The sequence below is a fragment of the Balaenoptera ricei genome, chromosome 9 (assembly GCF_028023285.1).
Source record: "Balaenoptera ricei isolate mBalRic1 chromosome 9, mBalRic1.hap2, whole genome shotgun sequence".
Lineage (NCBI taxonomy): Eukaryota > Metazoa > Chordata > Mammalia > Artiodactyla > Balaenopteridae > Balaenoptera > Balaenoptera ricei.
The window spans coordinates 303,854-322,991 of record NC_082647.1 but is presented as its reverse complement, the minus strand read 5'-3'; the positions used below and the strand labels follow the sequence as shown (position 1 = coordinate 322,991).

The 19,138-nt window shown below is 50.0% G+C and overlaps 1 protein-coding gene across 3 annotated transcripts in view; it reads left to right on the top strand.

The window, feature by feature from the left end:
* The window catches only part of DYNC2I1 (dynein 2 intermediate chain 1), a 50,102-nt gene that overhangs the window by 15,295 nt on the left and 15,669 nt on the right, over positions 1 to 19,138 (top strand). The window contains exons 5-14 of one of the 3 annotated variants that reach the window (XM_059932924.1): positions 505 to 798; positions 4,967 to 5,022; positions 6,334 to 6,388; positions 8,909 to 8,974; positions 11,669 to 11,746; positions 12,311 to 12,530; positions 13,776 to 13,878; positions 15,057 to 15,186; positions 17,633 to 17,744; positions 18,446 to 18,537. In XM_059932924.1, the coding sequence (XP_059788907.1) occupies positions 505 to 798; positions 4,967 to 5,022; positions 6,334 to 6,388; positions 8,909 to 8,974; positions 11,669 to 11,746; positions 12,311 to 12,530; positions 13,776 to 13,878; positions 15,057 to 15,186; positions 17,633 to 17,744; positions 18,446 to 18,537 (1,206 nt within the window). The other 2 variants (XM_059932925.1, XM_059932926.1) reach the window with 2 other exon arrangements.

Here is a 19,138-nt window from a genome sequence, read left to right as displayed (position 1 = left end):
TGCGCCCACGGCAGCGGATGTCCTTCCAGACAAGTCACATGGCTCTCTCAGGAGGGCCTTGCGTGTTGGTAGCGCTCAGGACGCGGGGGAGTCGAGGAGAGGCGGCAGGAAGGGCAAGGGTGTCCGCCATGCGGAGGAATTGGGACGATGCTCCCTCTTAGGGCGAGGCTGCTGGCTGTGGTGTCTGTTGTCGTGTGTGTGTGTGTGCGTGTGTGTGTGCACTCGCGCGTGTGTGTGCGCGCGTGTGTGCGCACGTGTGTGTATGTGTGCGCGTGTGTGTGCACGTGTGTGCGCGTGCGTGCGTGTGCGCGTGCGCGTGTGTGTGTGTGGTCTGCGCGGTTTCCTTTCCCGTCGCCAGGTGAGTATGGGAAGGTGCCCGCGGCAGGACAGGGGAGCGAGAGCCAGGGGAGCTCTGTGTCTTCCCCTGTGTTTGCTGTAATGTGTATATACGACAGCAGGCGTCTGTTTTATACGCTCATGTGTTTTTCAATGTCACGTTCAAAGTTGCAGTATGGTGACAGCAAAGACAATCCTCTCAAGTATTGGCTCTATAAAGAAGAAGGTGAAAGACGACACAGGAAGCAGAAAGAACCAGACAGAGAAAAGAAACATCGAGAAAAAAGCAGCACGAGGGAGAAAAGAGAGAAGTATTCAAAAGAAAAAAGCAGTTCATTCTCTGACAAGGAAGGGGAAGAAAGGCATAAAGAAAAGCGCCATAAGGAAGGCTTCCGTGTGGACGAGGCGAAGCAGCGAGGCAGCGTGGACGAGAAGGAGGAGCACAGGAGGCGGGAGGCCGAGGTACCGTTTCCTGACCGTCCAGCTCCCTTAGGGAAGGTGCATCGGGACGCAGCCAGGTGATGGGCTTGTTGCCTAAAGGTGGTGACCTTGGTGAAAGCGTGATTCAGGTCTGTGTTACGTGATCAACGTGCGGAGATTACTGATCTTCTGGGAGGCGTGAAGTGGAGGCTTTGGATTATATGGCGAATATATATATTTTTTTTATAAATTTATTCATTTGTTTATTTTTGGCTGCGTTGGGTCTTCGTTGCTGTGCCCGGGCTTTCTCTAATTGTGGCGAGCAGGAGCTACTCTTTGTTGCGGTGCACGGGCTTCTCACTGCAGTGGCTTCTCTTTGCTGTGGAGCACGGGCTCTAGGTGCACAGGCTTCAGTAGTTGTGGTGTGTGGGCTCAGTAGTTGTGGCTCGCGGGCTCTAGAGCACAGACTCAGTAGTTGTGGTGCACGGGCTTAGTTGCTCCGCGGCATATGGGATCTTCCCGGACCAGGGCTCGAACCCGTGTCCCCTGCATTGGCAGGCAGATTCTTAACCACTGCGCCACCAGGGAAGTCCCTGTGAATGTACTGTCAACAAATATTCAGAAATCTGTCATAACATTTTGAAATTTAACATTAAAAAAGAAACTGAGGGCTTCCCTGGTGGCGCAGTGGTTGAGAATCCGCCTGCTAATGCAGGGGACACGGGTTCGAGCCCTGGTCTGGGAGGATCCCACATGCCGCGGAGCAGCTGGGCCCGTGAGCCACAACTGCTGAGCCTGCGCGTCTGGAGCCTGTGCCCCGCGACGGGAGGGGCCGCGATGGTGAAAGGCCCGCGCACCGCGATGAAGAGCGGTCCCCGCACCGCGATGAAGAGTGGCCCCCACTTGCCTCAACTAGAGAAAGCCCTTGCATGAACCGAAGACCCAACACAGCCAAAAATAAAATAAAATAAATAAATAAAGTAGAAAAAAAAAAAAAAAAAAAAGTGCTCCAATAAATATCCTTGAGTATATATATATATATATATATTTAAAAAAAAAAAAAAAAAAAAAAAAGAAACTGATATTTTTTAAAGTGGAAATTAAGGGAATAATTTAGCAAAATATTTCAACCAGAATTGGTAGTTTTAAGTTTGCAAAAAAAACAAAACACAAAAATAGAACTGTTGATGGCAGAGGGTCTGATTTCCCTTCCACACATAATGACTGTAATTACTTAATATTTTCCTGCAGTCATTTTGGTGTATCTGTTCTTGTGGGTACATTTTGTGCTGCTCTGTGTTTCCGGACTGAAGTGGGCGTGACCGCATTCTACCACACCTTTCTTTGCAGCGGGACCAGAACCCACCGTGTCGCCCACAGCCCACTGCCCTCCTTTGGCCCAGGACGTGGGTCGTGCTTCTTAGCAGCTCTAGGACAGCACCGTGTGTCACACGTACACACACATGTGGTCTGAGCCCCAGGCCTGCCTTGGATCAGCCACACGGTGTGTTCATGTTCCTCACCACGGACTTGTCAACAAGCAGAAGGCTGGTGATTGAGCACGAGACCCTTGTGGACAGGTGCTTATTCCCCTTGTCTTTTGCATCTCTTTCCATAGATCAAAACCTTTTCAGGGTTTTCTCCCAACATTTTATTAAGAACATTTTCAAACATCCAGCAGAGTTGACAGAATTTCCACCACCTAGATCCTATCACTAGCATTTTATTGAACTTGCCTATTTTATATTCCCTTGATCAACTTTAATTACTAGAAATGACATGCTTCATTCCCCACAGAAACACCTTTCTTGGACGTGTCATGTGCATACCTTTGGCTTTCATTAAAGGTGGATATAAGAGATGGTCCCACAAAGAGCATTATTCTGCCTCTTTATAAAACCTATGCCTTCAACAGTGCTCCTTACATAAGGGTTAACATAATGTTAGTCCCAGGACGGTTGACAAACTTCCTTTTTAGCCAATTTGTTCATATTTATTGACGGGCCGCTGTGTGCAGGCCACTGTTCTAGGTGCTAAGGACACAGCTGTGAACAAAACAAAGGTTCTCATTTCCATGGGGCTTGCATTCCATTGCAGAAGCCATGCAATAAAGAAAGAAACAAGTGAGTAGGTGACATCATAATGTCAGGAGTGATTGGTGAGCATCGTATAATTAGCATTTTCTTTGCATTGGCTTTCAGGTATTCAAAATATACTTTTCAGCTTAGTTACTGTGTTAGCCTGGTGATTGGTGTAATTTTCGCTGAGGTGACTATAAAGTGCAGGGAAGCACTGGTAGTAATGATGCCAGGATGGCAGGTGGAAACGGGGACTGTTCCCGGGGATGTGTGCTCTCCTGAGCAAGTGCTCACTTCATCTGAATTCCAATTCATCACTTTCATTGCATGTGTCTTTTAATGTGTGCCTGCTGCAGTTTTTGATTAGGGATGGAGAGGGTGTGATTAAGTATAATAAATACAACAGAGTGCCTTCTAGAGGTTGCTGACCAAGAATGACTTCTTTAGTGGAAGAATCCAGCATGACCTGGGGCACTGCCATCCCTGGGCAGGTGACTTCACATGTTGCTGTGAACGTCTGCTTCTAGCGCAGAAGCCTCCCCACCAGCCCATACAGCTGGAACCAGGAATTGTGCTGATGGGGTGGCCCTCCCTGCTGTGTCACCTGAGCCCACGTGCAGCCTGGGTCCAGGCCCCGCCAGTGCTGGGTGTCCTTTTTCACTTAAATTTATTTCTTACAATTAACATGATTACTTTTTCTCCATTTTTGTACCTAGATAGCGATTAAATCATATTTTTTTCCTACCTAGCACTCCCGATTTCATTCTTTTTCCATTCCACTCTATTTTATAGACTGATGCCAGACTGTTCTTCCTGTTAAACATGTAATTATACTTTTTTCTAATTGATTTTGGAAAGATTATTTTAACACAGGAAGAATAAAAAAGTAAAAATTACCCGTGACCCCAGGCTCAGAGATGATCCATCTTGCAGTATGTGTGTATTTAGTTGCAGTCCTTTTCCTGTATATAAATGAGCTTTCTAAAAATGCAAGATTGGGATTACGCTCTTTTTTCTTTTTATTCTGGGAAATACTTTCTTAAAATTTTTTATTTATTATTTATTTATTTATTTATGACTGTGTTGGGTCTTCGTTTCTGTGCGAGGGCTTTCTCTAGTTGTGGCGAGCGGGGGCCACTCTTCATCGCGGTGCGCAGACCTCTCACTATCGCGGCCTCTCTTGTGGCGGAGCACAGGCTCCAGACGCGCAGGCTCAGTAATTGTGGCTCACGGGCAATTCTGGGAAATACTTTTTAACACTGGGACATTTAATAGCTGTTTGGTATTCTGTTGTGGTCATAACCTCATTTATTTACAGGTAACCTAATATTGAACACTAAGGTCAGTAATTTTTTTGATATTATAAATTATTCTGTGATGACAGATTGAAACTCTTAAGACATGTCTGATTGTTTTCTAGGAATAATTTCCTAGAAGTAAAATTTATTGGTCACAGAAAGTGTTTGAATAATTTTAACTTTTTCACGGCGTTTGCTACGTGCCCTGCTTGCTGGCCCTTCTTGCGCTCCGCTCTGCTTTTCATGCATCACCCCCGGTCTGGAGCCCCACTGCCCTGGGGAGGTGTGGCGCCGCCTCCCCGCACCCTCCTGTCACAGAGTGGCCTCAGCCCCTCCCTCCAAGCGCGCTACTGGCCAGTGCTTACTCAGCAGATGGCTCTCTTTTTAAACGACCTACCTTCGTACGTTGATTTTAATTTTGTTTTTAAAAATTCACTTAATTCAAGAGAAAGTCACTTAAATTTTTTTCTATAGGTGCATGGATTTGTGAAATAGCCATGTTCCATATGTTTTTGAAAGTTTATCGTTTGAAAATGTGTAAGGATCTCGTTTGATTTTCTGAAAATTATGTGAAATTGATAAGTATAAGTTTCTTTTACTTAGGTAACATTACTCAGGTAACAAATAACCACCTTTTGGTGTACCTTATCGTCTCCCTTATGTCAAGTCCCTTACTTACTAAAGAGAGGTTGTGAAAACGGTTATTTTAAGAGAAGCCGGTAACATCGATGCTGTTGTTAAATTCTGAGCCCGTGACTCCTTTTACAGAGTTCGCTAATTATGGTTAATGCATTATGACATTCTAATGAATGGTTGTGGAATTTCTTTTGATAGAATGGTGAACGCGGAAACCGAGGCGCAAGTTCGAAGAGAGATGGTACTGGAAGCCAGTAAGGATACTCGTCCTTTTGTTGGTTATTCTGTTTACAGCACGGTTCCCACACAGAGCTTCAAAATGAATTCTGCTTGTGGGGCCTGACTGGGGCCAGTAAGTGAGAATAAATTATAGGCACACCTCATTTACTCTCAATGCAAGCCCTCTAAATTGTATTTTTGGTGTACTCGTGGAGCTTGGAAGCTCATTATATCAATGAATCATTAGTCCTGTTCTGCCTTTTACATACTTGCTCATGCAGCATTAGACCCTCCGCCCTCACCTGGGGGACCGATTCGCTTGGGAGTCTCCACTTTGCGAGGGGAGAGTGTCTGCAGGTGGGCTGTTGCGCACCTTTTACCGGCCTGTAGTTCATGTCCCCTAAACGCTAAGCGCAGACACGCCCGCAGACCCCCGCTGCCCAATGTTTGCAAGTCAGACAAAGGCAAGGGCGTTGGCCTGGCCGCTGCAAATCTGCATCTTCCCTGGGATGTTGGGTGGCCCTTTGGAGCCTCATCTTTTCTGATGCAGCTCGGATGATACCTATTTTGTGCGGTTTATGAAGATTACAGATTAGGGTTTGTGTGTAAACCCTCATTTTGTATATGAGCTCTGGGTTATAATTTGTTCTTTGTGACAACTATATTTGGTAATTCTTTTTCGCAGATTAGGAAGACTCAGGTTAAATGCCTTGCCCAAATTCTTACAAGTGTGAACAAAGTTAGTACTTAAACCTGGGGGTGCAGATTCCTGGATTTTATATTGCAGATCTGCTGGAATGCACAGTGAAGCTTTTGCTTGGTTCTGTATGTTTTTAAACATATGCTGTATTGAATTGGTATGAATGTAAGTTCCAAAAATTGAGAATCAACTTGCAATTTTGAAAGCCTTTATTTTAGGTCCCAGGTAAACATATAAAATATGATTAAAGAATAGAACATATTTCAAGATAAATCTTTCTTTTGGAAATACAAATATTATATTAAACACAAAATAACATTTGGGAGATTCTCTAATAAAATTACAGGAATGTTCTAGAACTCTTATAAGGATATAGATTCATACACAAACACAAGTTTGTTAAAACACATAGTTTCTTCTCTCTCTACTGAAGATATTTCTTATCTTGTACTACTGCTGAAATAGTAAAAATAGTTTAAAAAAGGATTTAGTATTCATAGTTCTAATATAGCATGCTTTGCAAATGTGCCAGCCTACTGCCATTCTTAATCATATCAATTGCTGAGCCTTCACTGGGATGTCAATGTTTTAATTTTCAAGTCTTCATTTAAAATTAATTTTAATTTTGATCATATTTGCTTCCTAGGCATGCAGAGAATTTAGAGAGGAATAATGGGAAAGATAAAGACTCCAGAAGGAAGGTAAGACACTTCACACTGATTCTGTTATGCAGTGGGCGTGGTCCTGCGACTCAGACCCCAAGGCGGGCCTTGTTTGCAGATGGCTTATTTGAGTGGCGATTCCAGGAGGCACATGAGAGATACATTTTAGATTAGAAGACTCAAATGGATTAGAAGTAACAAGATGGACAAGGTAAACCATCAAACAGCAGCTGTAACAGAGCCTGAGTGGCTGCACTAGAGGCGGAGGAATGTATGGTAGTAATAAAATAATTAGCTTGCAGGAGGATGTGACAAGTGTAAATGAACACGCACCTCACAGAAGAGACGCAAAATACGAGAAGCAAAAACTGGCAGAATTAAAGGGAGAAATAGAAAATTCAGCAGTGATTGAGACTTTAGCACCCACTTTCACTAATAGAATGACGGCATTTCATGCTAGCAGATTAGACAATTTAGATGAAAGGGAAATTCCTGGAAGATATAAATTGGTGAAATTGCCTCAAGAAGGAACAGAAAGTCTGAGTAGATCTGTGGTTAGTAACAAAATTGTGTTAGTGTAGAAAATCTCTCCACAAAGCGACCCAGGCTCAGATGACCTCACTGGCGAATTCTGTCAAACATTTGTTATTATCACTGACGCCCGCATGGCCCCGCTCCTTACGTAGTTGTTTCATGTTCTGGACTAGGTGTGCGAGCATGTGTGTGTGCATGCGTGTGTGTATACTCGAGAAGCACATGCAAGTCATAAGGTGTAATAGTTTCATGTTCTGGACCACGTGTGCGTGTGTGTATACTCGAGAAGCATGTGTCGGTGGTACGGTGTCACTCAGGACACCACAACTCCCAGTCTTCATCTTTTATACCGTTTTCATAATTATCATCAGAAGAGTCTTCATAATGATTATTTAGTATCTCTAGAATTGTATACTATGGTGTTAAAATTATTATCAAACCACTTCCTAGGTTTTTGTTTTGTTATAGATAATGTGGCAAGCAGATTTTGGCTTCTGTTACTTGTGAAGAATAATCGTTTTCTTTCTCTGATAGTTGTCTGAAACCCTGGCCTGTGAGATACCTGTCTTTAGCATCTTGTGCCATGTCTTTACGGGTCTTTATTCCATATACATACACAAAAGCACAGTAATCTTTCATAAATCAGGTCATGCAGCATGTGTTGTTTGATGTGAGGATGTTTTATTCATTCACTTTTGGGCAGTGGTTGGGATCCCTTACTGTCTAGCTGTAGCCACACCTTAGAAAAAAAAGTTAGCCTTACAAATAATTCTTCCCACATAATCTTTTTTTCTATATTATCTTTCACAATCCTATTTTGATATATATATTTGGGGGATTTGAATGCCTTTTTTTCTGTTTTATATACACATACACCCCATGCAGCATATACTGTTTTTCCTAATTTGTTGTGGAAACCCCTCCAGTCCTAATGATACAGATCTCCCTCCTACTTTTTGTGGGTAAATTTCTTTCTTTCTTTTTTTTTTTTTTAGAGAAAGGCTTTTATTTATTTTATTTTATTATTTGTTTTTGGCCGCATTGGGTCTTCGTTGCTGCGCATGGGCTTTCTCTAGCTGTGGCGAGCAGGGGCTACTCTTTGTTGCGGTGCGCAGGCTTCTCACTGTGGTGGCTTCTCTTGTGGAGCACGGGCTCTAGGCGCGCGGGCTTCCATAGTTGTGGCGCACGGGCTTAGTTGCACCGCGGCATGTGGGATCTTCCCGGACCAGGGCTTGAACCCGTGTCCCCTGCATTGGCACGCGGATTCTTAACCACTGTGCCACCAGGGAAGCCCTAAATTTCTTGAACTGGAATTATTGGATGAAAATATATAGTTTTTAATGTTTTCCTTCTGTCTCCCAATTTTTTTGGTAAGTGTTAGCATGGTTCACTAGACTTATAATGTGAGCCACATTTATAATTTTAAATTTTTGGTAGTCACCTTAAAAAAGAAACATAAAATTAATTTGAATAACATATATAATCTAACATTTCTGAAATATTATTCTTTCAACATGTAACCAATATAAAAAATTATGAATGAGACATTTTACATTCTTTTTTTTGCCAAAGGAGCAAAATATGTGATGCCTTTTCCCCCTAAGAGAGCCCAGAAGTGATTTTGAAGATGTTTGGCAGCTCATTCTGGCTTATGATTGGGTCATATATTTTATAGCATCAACATTCTTCAGCGTTTATGGAGAGCCCACAATATGCCAGAATAATTTTCTGGACACGTGGAAAACTGCTCATTTTCTTCATGGTGATATGCCGTGTACTCCCCACCCTTTTGCACCAAATGGTTTTGTGCTGCCTCACTGGCACAAGGAAGAAGGTTCACAGTTCTCCCCATTTCTTGGAAGAGAAAACCGAGGCCCAGAGAGGCTGAGTTCCTGTGTGAAGTCGCACCGCCAGTGCCCCTCTGAGTCAGGACCTGCGTCCCCATGGGAGGGGTGTGGGCCCTGTGGCTGCCCTGGGACCCTCCCTCCGTCCCTCCGCGCTGACCAGCTGTGCTCTGTCCCCCAGCATGGCCGCGAAGAGGGCCCCTCGGCGTGGAAGCTGGCCCGGAGGCAAGGGAGCGAAGAGGCCTTGGTAAGGAGAGGACGTGTCTCTGCTTCTGTCCCAACGCGCGCGGTCACTCGTGTCCCGGCTCTCGCGGTGTGTTTTCTGGGGGTGATCCCTCCTCCTTTTGGGCAGCAGGACATTAGGACGGAGGGGGAGCTGCGTGTGTGCCCCGCGCTGCCCTCGGGTGTGCGGCTTCCTGAGGAGCGTGGGCTGGACGAGTCCTCAGCCTCCTCGGTGTTGCTCTGCGTTGAAAGCAGGTCTGGGGAGAATGGAAGAAACTGAACAGCGGCATCACAGAGACACGATTTAGGCCACTGTCAGTGAGACATATTCCACGTAGCAGATAATTTTCAGAAATAAAAGCCAAACCAGAGGCAAAGGAAATGGCCCTCTCCTCCTGTAAGAGGCCATTGGTGACGCCAAGGCACTCTCTCCAAAACTGCAGGGTGAAGCAGAAAGCTCTCTGCTCAGGGCCCCCGTGGGAGGTGGAGGAACGCTTTCTTGGCACCGTCCTCCTGTCTGCCCCTGATGGGCGCCCTGGGCACCGTGAGGCCGTGGGTGTTTGCCGAGGGATGAGTTGCCGGCACGCGGTGAGCTTGCGATGCTGTGAGTTTTGCTTAAAACTCCTGCATGAAGTTTGTCTTAGTTTGTCTTCTCAATCAACAGGGTCCTGTTTATTGGTACCCTACACGCGGCATGTCACTCACCATAACGTACGGTGACTTTGTATGACGATGTGCCGAAAGCATCTTCTCATGGGGCAGCTCTTTGGTCCTCTGGGCCTGCAGGGCCACGTCCTCATCCCCGGGGTCAGGACCGAATGGCCACTTTGAGGCTCAGCTGGCTCTTCTGTGGCTCAGATCACTGACTTCCTGGCACTGGTCACCACACGGCAGGGCACTGGGTTCTGGAGAGAAGATGAAGCCCTTCCCGCCTCCTTTCTGAGCTCCGAGCTTGTCGGCCCTCCTCCTGGGTGGCCCACGCTCGGCCCCTCCTCCTGGGTGGCCCACGCTCGGCCCCTCCTCCTGGGTGGCCCACGCTCGGCCCCTCCTCCTGGATGGCCCACGCTCGGCCCCTCCTCTGGGTGGTCCGTGCTCCCCAGGCTCGCCCTCTGCCCTCCATCCCCAGCATCTGTCCTGTTTGAACCCCGAAAGCCTGCGAGTCGTCTCCTTGCCCCTGGGCAGATCAGCAGTGCCCACCTCTGCACCAGCCCTGCGGGTGGGTCTCACCTCCCCACGTCTGTCCTGCCTGCAGGCGCCAGGCATATTTTGCTTCTTCCTCCAGGATGGAGACGGAAGCCCCTCCGGTGATTGAATTTGTGGTGCTTGGGGTGTCCGCCACGGGCGCTGGGGAGCTGTGTGGGTGTGAAGCAGGTGTGGTGTGATCAGATTTCCTGCTCAGAAGGTTGCCTCTGAACTCCGAGGGCACGAGAGGGCACATGGCAGGGATGGTGGGGGGTGGCAGGGTTGGGGCGGAGGGCCGGCTGGCAGGCGGGGAGAGCGGGGTCCTGGCGGGCTCCTGGTGTGTAGGCTTGTGCGCAGTGGAGGTGCCACGTCACCAGTAAATCGGGCGAGAGGGAGCGGAGGTGGACAAGAGAAGGAACAGCCCTGGGGGCAAGTGTGAGTTTCCTGAACCTGTATTTCACTTCTGCCGCCTCCTGGCCTGGAGACCTGGAACGTCCTTCTGCTCCGTCTTCCCGGCACCCTCCTCCTCGTCCCTCAGACCCGGACTGGGTCGGCCTGAGGGTGACACGTGCAGCTCCCCAAACCTGCGGAGCACGACTGAGCACACGTCCACTGCAGGACTTACTCAGACTTCAGGGGAGAAACGGAGGCTGGCGGTGGTCAGTGATGGCCGGGCCAGGGGCAGAGCAGCCCATCTGCCTGCTTGTGGGGCAGGGCTGTGGGCTCGTCCTGATCCCTGGAGCTGTGGTGGGTCACACGGGACCTGGCTGGCGAGTGCTTGAGCACGTGTGTCTGTGTGTCTGTTCTTAACTGCAGATGCCGGGCTGTGATCATGGGTGAGAGGCACAGTGGGGAAGGCAGTGCTGAGTGCCAGTCTGTGGGTTGTTTGTATAATACCTTCTCTCTTTTCTCTTTTTAAAATTTTGTTCCATTGGTTTTTTGGGGTTTTTTTTGGCTGCGTTGGGTCTTCGTTGCTGCGTGTGGGCTTTCTCTAGTTGCAGCGAGCAGGGGCTGCTCTTCGTTGCGGTGCGCGGGCTTCTCATTGCGGTGGCTTCTCTTGTTGTGGAGCATGGGCTGTAGGCGCACGGGCTGCAGTAGTTGTGGCACGTGGGCTCAGTAGTTGTGGCTCGCGTGCTCTAGAGCGCAGACTCAGTAGCTGTGGCGCATGGACTTAGTCACTCCGCGGCATGTGGGGTCTTCCCGGACCAGGGTTCGAACCCGTGTCCCCTGCATTGGCAGGCGGATTCTTAACCACTGCGCCACCAGGGAAGTACCACACCTTTTTTCTTTAGCCATCAGAGTTATAGAGGTTTCCCAAAAAGAATATGATTGTTCACTGTTTTCTCTTTCTGGCTAGACTTATAAGTTAGGGTATTTCTTAAAGAGTTGTAATTAGCTTATGTTAGTTTTATAAATATTTGCATTTTAAAATTAGCAACATCAAGTGAATCTGAGAAAACGTGTATTTTCCCAACCTATTTGCAAGAGTCAACTTATGATTGAATATTTTAATTATATGTTTGATTTCTACTTCTAGGAAATTGAAAAGGAAGACATTGACTTAGAAAATGCTGGAGCTGATGAATATGCAGCCAGTTTTGAAGATGATTTTGAAGTAGGTATAAAAATTTAAAATTTTCTCAGCTTAAAGATAATTTGTTCTAAAATCAGTAACTTAATAGTTTTTTTCTCTTTTTATTGCTCTCAATACTCCATAGCTGTTTGATTTAGGTCTGGCACCTATAAAAAGTTTGCTATATGTCTACCATTGCTGACCAATATGATGTAATTAAGTGGTTTTTCTATTTAAGCTATTGCTAGTGCACTGCAATCAAACGCAATCAAATGTGTACGTATATGTGCACGTGTGTATGCGTATATATGTGTACGTCTACATGGAGTATGCAAGTAGCACACATGTTTATGTGCACATACACTCCCATTCTCAGCACAGAGGCGTTTGCACATTATTGTTCATTCAGAGCTCTCAGTGTCCGTAGTTCTGTAGCGTTTATACAGATGCAGAAAAACAGGCGCAGCAGTTCATACAGATTTGTGATGCAGTGATGTTGAAATCTGCGAGCTGTAGAAGTCGCCCTGAGCCGCGCTGAGGACCATGTCTGTTCCAGACTGTAAGTTGTGCGTTTTGTGCTGTGCACGTGTCTGTTACTGTTTGCAGGACTACGAGGATGACTTTGAGGTCTGTGACGGGGACGATGACGATGTAGCACGTGAGCCTGAATCGGGAGAGACGGCGGAAGAGCTTCCTCTGGCCAGAAGGAGGGAGATACAGGAAATTCAGAAAGCCATCCACGCGGAGAACGAGCGGGTCGGCGAGCTGTCCTCGAAGCTGTTTGAGAAGCAAGGCCGCACGGAGCGTGGCAGGGGGCCGGGGCCGGGTACGTGAGTGCATGCTGGTCCCGCGTCGCTCCCAGCCCCTCCGCCCCCGTGACGGTGCCCGGCAGGTGCTCAGGGCCCCAGGGACGCCGGGGAGGCTCAGGTTAGGAAGTGGCACTGCGGGGGCTTTCTGCTCAGCGCGGGAGGCCTGGGCGCAGCCCTGCTCCTTCCCTGCGCTGAGTCATCCGTCAGCTGCACAGGCTGCTGGTTTTCTGACAGAGGAACGTGAGGGTCGGCAGGAGGCCCGGGCGTGTCAGAGGGGCAGCGTGGCGGCCCAGGGTCTGTTCCCCAGGGAGCTGTCCCCTCCCAGCGATTTTCTTTAGGAGATTGGAAATGTATTTTGCTCAGAAGTTCTTGGCATCTGGGTATGAGAGGGTTACTTGTAAGGGTAGGAGCGTTCTTTTCATAAACGCTTCTGACTGTCCTGAGTGCCAGGGGTTCTGAGGGGTGAGAAACAGGAGGCGCTCGGTCAGCAACCTGCTCGCGGCCTCCAGGCGGGTGCCCTGGCCGGGAGCCGGCTGTGCCTGGCGGGTCTGATAGAGCTGTAAGACGGCAGGAGAGGGCACACTCTTTGCAGGAGTTCAGACACGTATCCAAGAGGAATGAGAAGACAGAGTAAGATACAACTGAAATAAATGCGTAGACAAAGACGGGAGTCATTCTGCACGGGAAGCGCAGACATCCTTAGGGGACAGAGGCAACGGAGGCTGTCTGCACGGGAGGGTGAGGGCCCGAGCTGTCCGTCCTGGTGGGAGCCTTCAGCAGTTGATGGTGGGTCACCAGGCCAACGACCTCTGCACCCTGTGACCTGACGAACCCCTGCCTGCGTCTGCCTGTTTTCTCTCTGCCACAGTGAGTGGCTGATCCAGCACTAACTTGCATCTGTCTCTGTTCTTCAGTTGTTTTGTGCATTCACATCTCAACTCCCTTACCAGAGGACACACTTTTTGGAGGGGGAGGGGGAGAGTGGGGCGGGAGTGGAGGACTGCCTCGTACATGTATTCTTAAATATTTCTAAACGTAGTGTGATTGGCACATGCGTAGGAAGTTTTGCTTTGTTGCTGAAAGTTTTAGATGACGGTAGCTGGAGTGGTTCTTAAATGCTCGTCGAAGATGTTTAACACTAGTTATGTGTAAAGACCTTACTGAACATAATTGGTTTGCATGCTTCTAGTTGGTTTACTCTTGATTTCTTTTGCTTGAAGAAACGTTTCAGTGTCACGAAAACGCTTTTTGTGTGTGTGCAGCTGCAGACGTTTCCCCCTCCGAAACCCCCACTTGTGGGATTTTCCTGGACTTTGCGACAGCCTCTCGCCGCCAGAAGAGTCGGACTCAGGCCCTTAAGCAAAAGTAGGTGTGTTGGGAACTTTGCAGAAGGAATTAGGGAGTTTTAATACACTTTTCTTCAACGTACCCTTAAAAATTAGCTCTTGCTTTGTTTTCACTGCTGGCGTTCAGTCACGTGATTTCATTTGTGCTCCGTTTCCCCGCGTCCAGATGTTGTGTCCTGGTGCGGGTGTGCAGTGCTGCAGACAAGCTCGGCCCTAGCATTGGTGTTAGTTCTGGGGGGCCCTGGGAGCCCCCATGTCACGGCTGCGGCAGGGTCACCGTCAGGGGCCCGCGAGGCTGGTGGCCGGACCCCGTGAGCAGAGAGTGGGCCTGGCCCAGCCGGCGCCGGTGGTACTGCTCCCTCCTGCCCTGTGGTTGGCGTCACTCAGAGCCAGCGCTGTTTCTCGCGTGAGGCAGCTGGGGATTCATGGGCGAAGAGTCCCACACTGGCCCTGCCGTCGGGTGCCCGGGCGCTGTGCCTCCTGTGTCGGTGTCCTCCGTGGGTGCCGCGGGCCAGTTATGTAGATGACGGAGCGCAGGCTCCAGGTTAGCCTCTGGTGGAAGTGGGTGTGAGCTTTGAACAGCCAGGGCCGCCGGGCGTCAGAGTCCAGGCGTGCGTGACTGTGAACGCAGAAATTTGCAAAATTCCTAGGTTCATGAAAGTGGAGAAGAGAATCTCAGCCCATGGTCTGCTGTACTAAACCCAGTACAATCTGGGAGTAGATGCAAGAGTCCGCCCAGATCTGGGACGGACGCAGTAGGTTTAGAGAGAGTGGGGTCAGCTGGGAGACACACTGGTGGAGAGCAGGCTTCCCTCCCCCGGGTCTCACGCCGTCACCTCTGCCGCAGCGCGGCTCTTCCGGTGTCTTGTCAGGCGAAGGTGGGGTGGCGGAGGGCAGGAGCTCGCCTGGCTGGGCGCGTCCCTCGGGAGTGGCCAGGGCTCAGTCCCTCAGAGCGGCGTGGGCGTCAGGCAGGTGGGACGGGGGCCCGAGGGCGCCGACAGCACAGCCGGGGGTGCAGCCCCGCGGCCTCGCTGTCCACGCGTGGGTTCCCACCTTAGTGACTGTTAACGTCTCAGGCTCCCACCTAGGCAGAACCTCACGCGCCCCTTGGCCGGAGCCGCCAGCTCCTTGTGGGGCTCCCTCCCCCGCCCGTTCTTCCCTTTGCACATGGCTGATGTCACGTCGTCTTGTTTCCAGGACACGCAGCACAAAGCTGCTCCGGCTTATCGACCTGGACTTCTCCTTCACCTTCTCCCTCCTGGACCTCCCACCAGTGAATGAGTACGACATGTACATCAGAAACTTTGGGAAAAAAAACACCAAGCAGGTGAGTACCAGGTTATCTGCCAAGTGCGAGTACAGTGCGTTGGCAGGAATTTGTGTGGCGCTGTGTCCTGTCTGGACATTAGACCTGAGAGTGGTTGTGAGGGACGCAGACGTCATGTGCTCATCACCTGGAGGTTGGGCCGGCGTCCTCGGTGCCCTGGAGGCTCCTGGGCACGGATGTGGATCGCTCCCAAGCCCTGAGGACAACCCCAAGTAGGGGGGGTTTACTGAAGGTCACCGGGAAGTCACCTCGGATCACTTGCTTGGGTTCCTGTGGGGCTGTAGCATCCAGCACTGCCTCCGAGTCCTGCACGTATGTTCCTACGTGTAGGGACTCCAAGATCAGGGACCGAGTGCCTCCCAAATCCCAAGACACTGGGCTCACCTCAGTATCCCTCCTGCCTGTTCCATTCTCCTCGCCCTCCTCTCAAGGTCTTCCTGTGCCAGGCCCCCTGGTCACCTGCCTGTGTATCCCCCTTACCTTGCCAGGCCCCCCATCACCTGCCTGTGGATCCCCCCTTACCTTCCCAGGCCCCCCATCACCTGCCTGTGGATCCCCCTTACCTTCCCAGGCTCCCCCATCACCTGCCTGTGGATCCCCCTTACCTTCCCAGGCTCCCACATCACCTGCCTGTGGATCCCCCTTACCTTCCCAGGCCCCCCGTCACCTGCCTGTGGATCCCCCTTACCTTCCCAGGCTTCCCCATCACCTGCCTGTGGATCCCCCTTACCTTCCCAGGCTCCCCCATCACCTGCCTGTGGATCCCCCTTACCTTCCCAGGCTCCCTCATCACCTGCCTGTGGATCCCCCTTACCTTCCCAGGCTCCCCCATCACCTGCCTGTGGATCCCCCTTACCTTCCCAGGCTCCCCCATCACCTGCCTGTGGATCCCCCTTACCTTCCCAGGCCCCCCATCACCTGCCTGTGGATCCCCCTTACCTTCCCAGGCCCCCCATCACCTGCCTGTGGATCCCCCTTACCCTCCCAGGCTCCCCCATCACCTGCCTGTGGATCCCCCTTACCTTCCCAGGCTCCCCCATCACCTGCCTGTGGATCCCCCTTACCTTCCCAGGCTCCCCCATCACCTGCCTGTGGATCCCCCTTACCTTCCCAGGCTCCCCCATCACCTGCCTGTGGATTCCCCCTTACCCTCCCAGGCTCCCCCATCACCTGCCTGTGGATCCCCCTTACCTTCCCAGGCCCCCATCACCTGCCTGTGGATCCCCCTTACCCTCCCAGGCTTCCCCATCACCTGCCTGTGAATCCCCCTTACCTTGCCAGGCTCCCCCATCACCTGCCTGTGGATCCCCCTTACCTTCCCAGGCTCCCCCATCACCTGCCTGTGGATCCCCCTTACCTTCCCAGGCCCCCATCACCTGCCTGTGGATCCCCCTTACCTTCCCAGGCTCCCCCATCACCTGCCTGTGGATCCCCCTTACCTTCCCAGGCTCCCACATCACCTGCCTGTGGATCCCCCTTACCTTCCCAGGCTCCCCCATCACCTGCCTGTGGATCCCCCTTACCTTGCCAGGCTCCCCCATCACCTGCCTGTGGATCCCCCTTACCTTCCCAGGCTCCCCCATCACCTGCCTGTGGATCCTTCTTGCCGGGTCCCTTTGTCATCTACCTGTTTTTCTCCATTACCTGGCTTGGGCCACCCAGCCTCTCCTGCCATCTACTTGCCTGTTGCTCTTTGTCCTTGTCCTGCCCTCTAGGCAACTCGGTGACCCCGCCCTGATGACTGACACTGAGTGTCCTCTGGCTCCAGGTTGCTCCAGTACGTCCCCCACAGCCCTGTCTTTCCCTGCAGTACTTCCAGTTGTTGACTGTGTGACAGTCCACCTCCCGAGGTGGTGAAATCCTGGAGTCAGGGGTCCCCTGGGACATTCCTCTTCTGTCCCCACAGCGCACCTGTCAACATGCTCTTGGGTATATCGGTCGGTCAGTAATCTTTCACGGGGGAGAAGGTCACAGGAGGACATTTAAGAAGCTGGCAGATTAACCCTGGCTTTGCAGCTGACTCACTCTGACCTTGAGCAGACTATCTAACTTCTTTGCTTGTTTTCCTCATCTTAAAACTATTAGTATCAAAACTGTCTTTACTGAAGCATGTACATTTTTGAAATAAATAAATTTGTGTCCGGTTTTGCAAAGCTGCTATGATCTTAGAGAATAGGGTGTTGGTGGACTAGGTCATCGTATTTTCAAACCAGAGCTGAATTGTTTGTTGTGACTTTTTGAAAACACTTTTGAAATTTAGGCCCATATTATCAAATGTGTAAGATACAACCAGTCTTTGCATGATTGTTATTTATGCCATGATGCTTACTTTTGACAAACTAGAAGACTGTCATCATTAACTTAAAAAATTTTAGTTGTTTTCAGTAATGAGAAATGGCTCTGAGGTTGAGATCCAAAGCCAGTTCAGCCCAGCTTTGTTTTTCAGGCCTACGTTCAGTATAATGAAGATAACGTGGACAGAGACGTCCAGACTGAAGAGGCTGAGACTCAGGAAGTGTGGACCCAGCACCCGGGGGAAGGCGCGGCCGTGTCTGGGGGTAACCAGCCTCTGCTCTCGACCCTGGGAGTTGTGTTTACTCCCTTTCTTGTTCTTTCCTCCGTCTCGAGTGTGGTTGTCACCACGTGACTGTGGAAACACCAGAGCTCTTCCAAACACCACCCTTAGCACCTGCGCGGAGCTGGAGGCCTGGACTGGGCCCTGATCAGGGTTCACGACACTTGTTCCTAAACAGAAGGGAAAGATCCCACACACCAAACCAGCACTTTGCAGATGGGCTTCTAGAACACTCTCTGCTCTTAATTTGGGGTAGTCTGTTCTCATTCTTAGAGAAGTTTCACCTTTAAGTACATTTTCCAGGTATGTTACATCAAGACAGATGGAAGCCCCTGGAATATGCAGAGTTCTGCTTGCCCTGGGTTCTCCTTGGTTATTTACGTGCTAAATATTGCTTTACTGGTGGATTGTTCATTCTGAGGAATTACCTCTGTTACTCCCTTTCCTCAGGGAAGCCTCATCCTAAGAAAATAACACACCTAAACGTAACACATACATAATAAACTGATGCTTTAAGTAGGATTCTGTTTATAGACTTCTGAGAAATCAGGAGGAGATCTAGAGGATGAGATGGGACTCCCTGGCTTCCCCTCCAGGGCCCCTGGTTCGCTCATACGCCCTTTGACGTGTGCGACTGTGACCGTGAGAGTCGCTCTGGCTGGTTTCATGTGCGCTGTTTTTCAGGGAGTGAGCGGAGCGGCCCCCTTGATGCCGCCGCCGTCGTCCCGAAGGTCAACACGCCCCGCCTGTGCAGCTTCCTCCGGGCCGCCTGCCAGGTGCGCTCTGCCCCGGGCAGGGACCCTGGCAGCTTCTGTGGCTGCAGGCACTGTCTGTGTGTTTGGATTCTGTACTGTAATGTTGATTGCTTGCATTTTGAAATGAATATAGACTAAAAAACAGACATACAAAGTCGGCAAGGTGAGCACACATCTAGGGTATTTGAAACTAGTAAACTCATGACTTTAAAAACTGGTTATGGAAATCTTCAAAGTCCGTACAAAGGTTGAGGGGCGGCAGGTGGCCGCCACGTGCTTCAGAGGTCCCAGCTTGCAGACCTTCACCTCTTGAGCCCCACCACCCACCCCTCAATTATTTCAAAATAAACCACGGTCACCGTCCTGGTCCCGCCATGGGTATTTCCGTATGAGTCCCTGGAGGAAGAGGATCAGGGTCAGTAACATTTCTCAGTACCATCAAGTGTAAGGTCGGCGTTTGTGTTTCTTCAGTTGTCTCGTATTGTTTCCACATCAGTTCAGAATTCAAGTCTAAAGCACCGATAAGTATAATAAACATGAACCTGACATGTAGATTCAGAATGAGCCTGTCCTCAGCCCCGTGCTGGACGCCTGGTGGTTGGTCTCAGAGCTGCGTTACGGA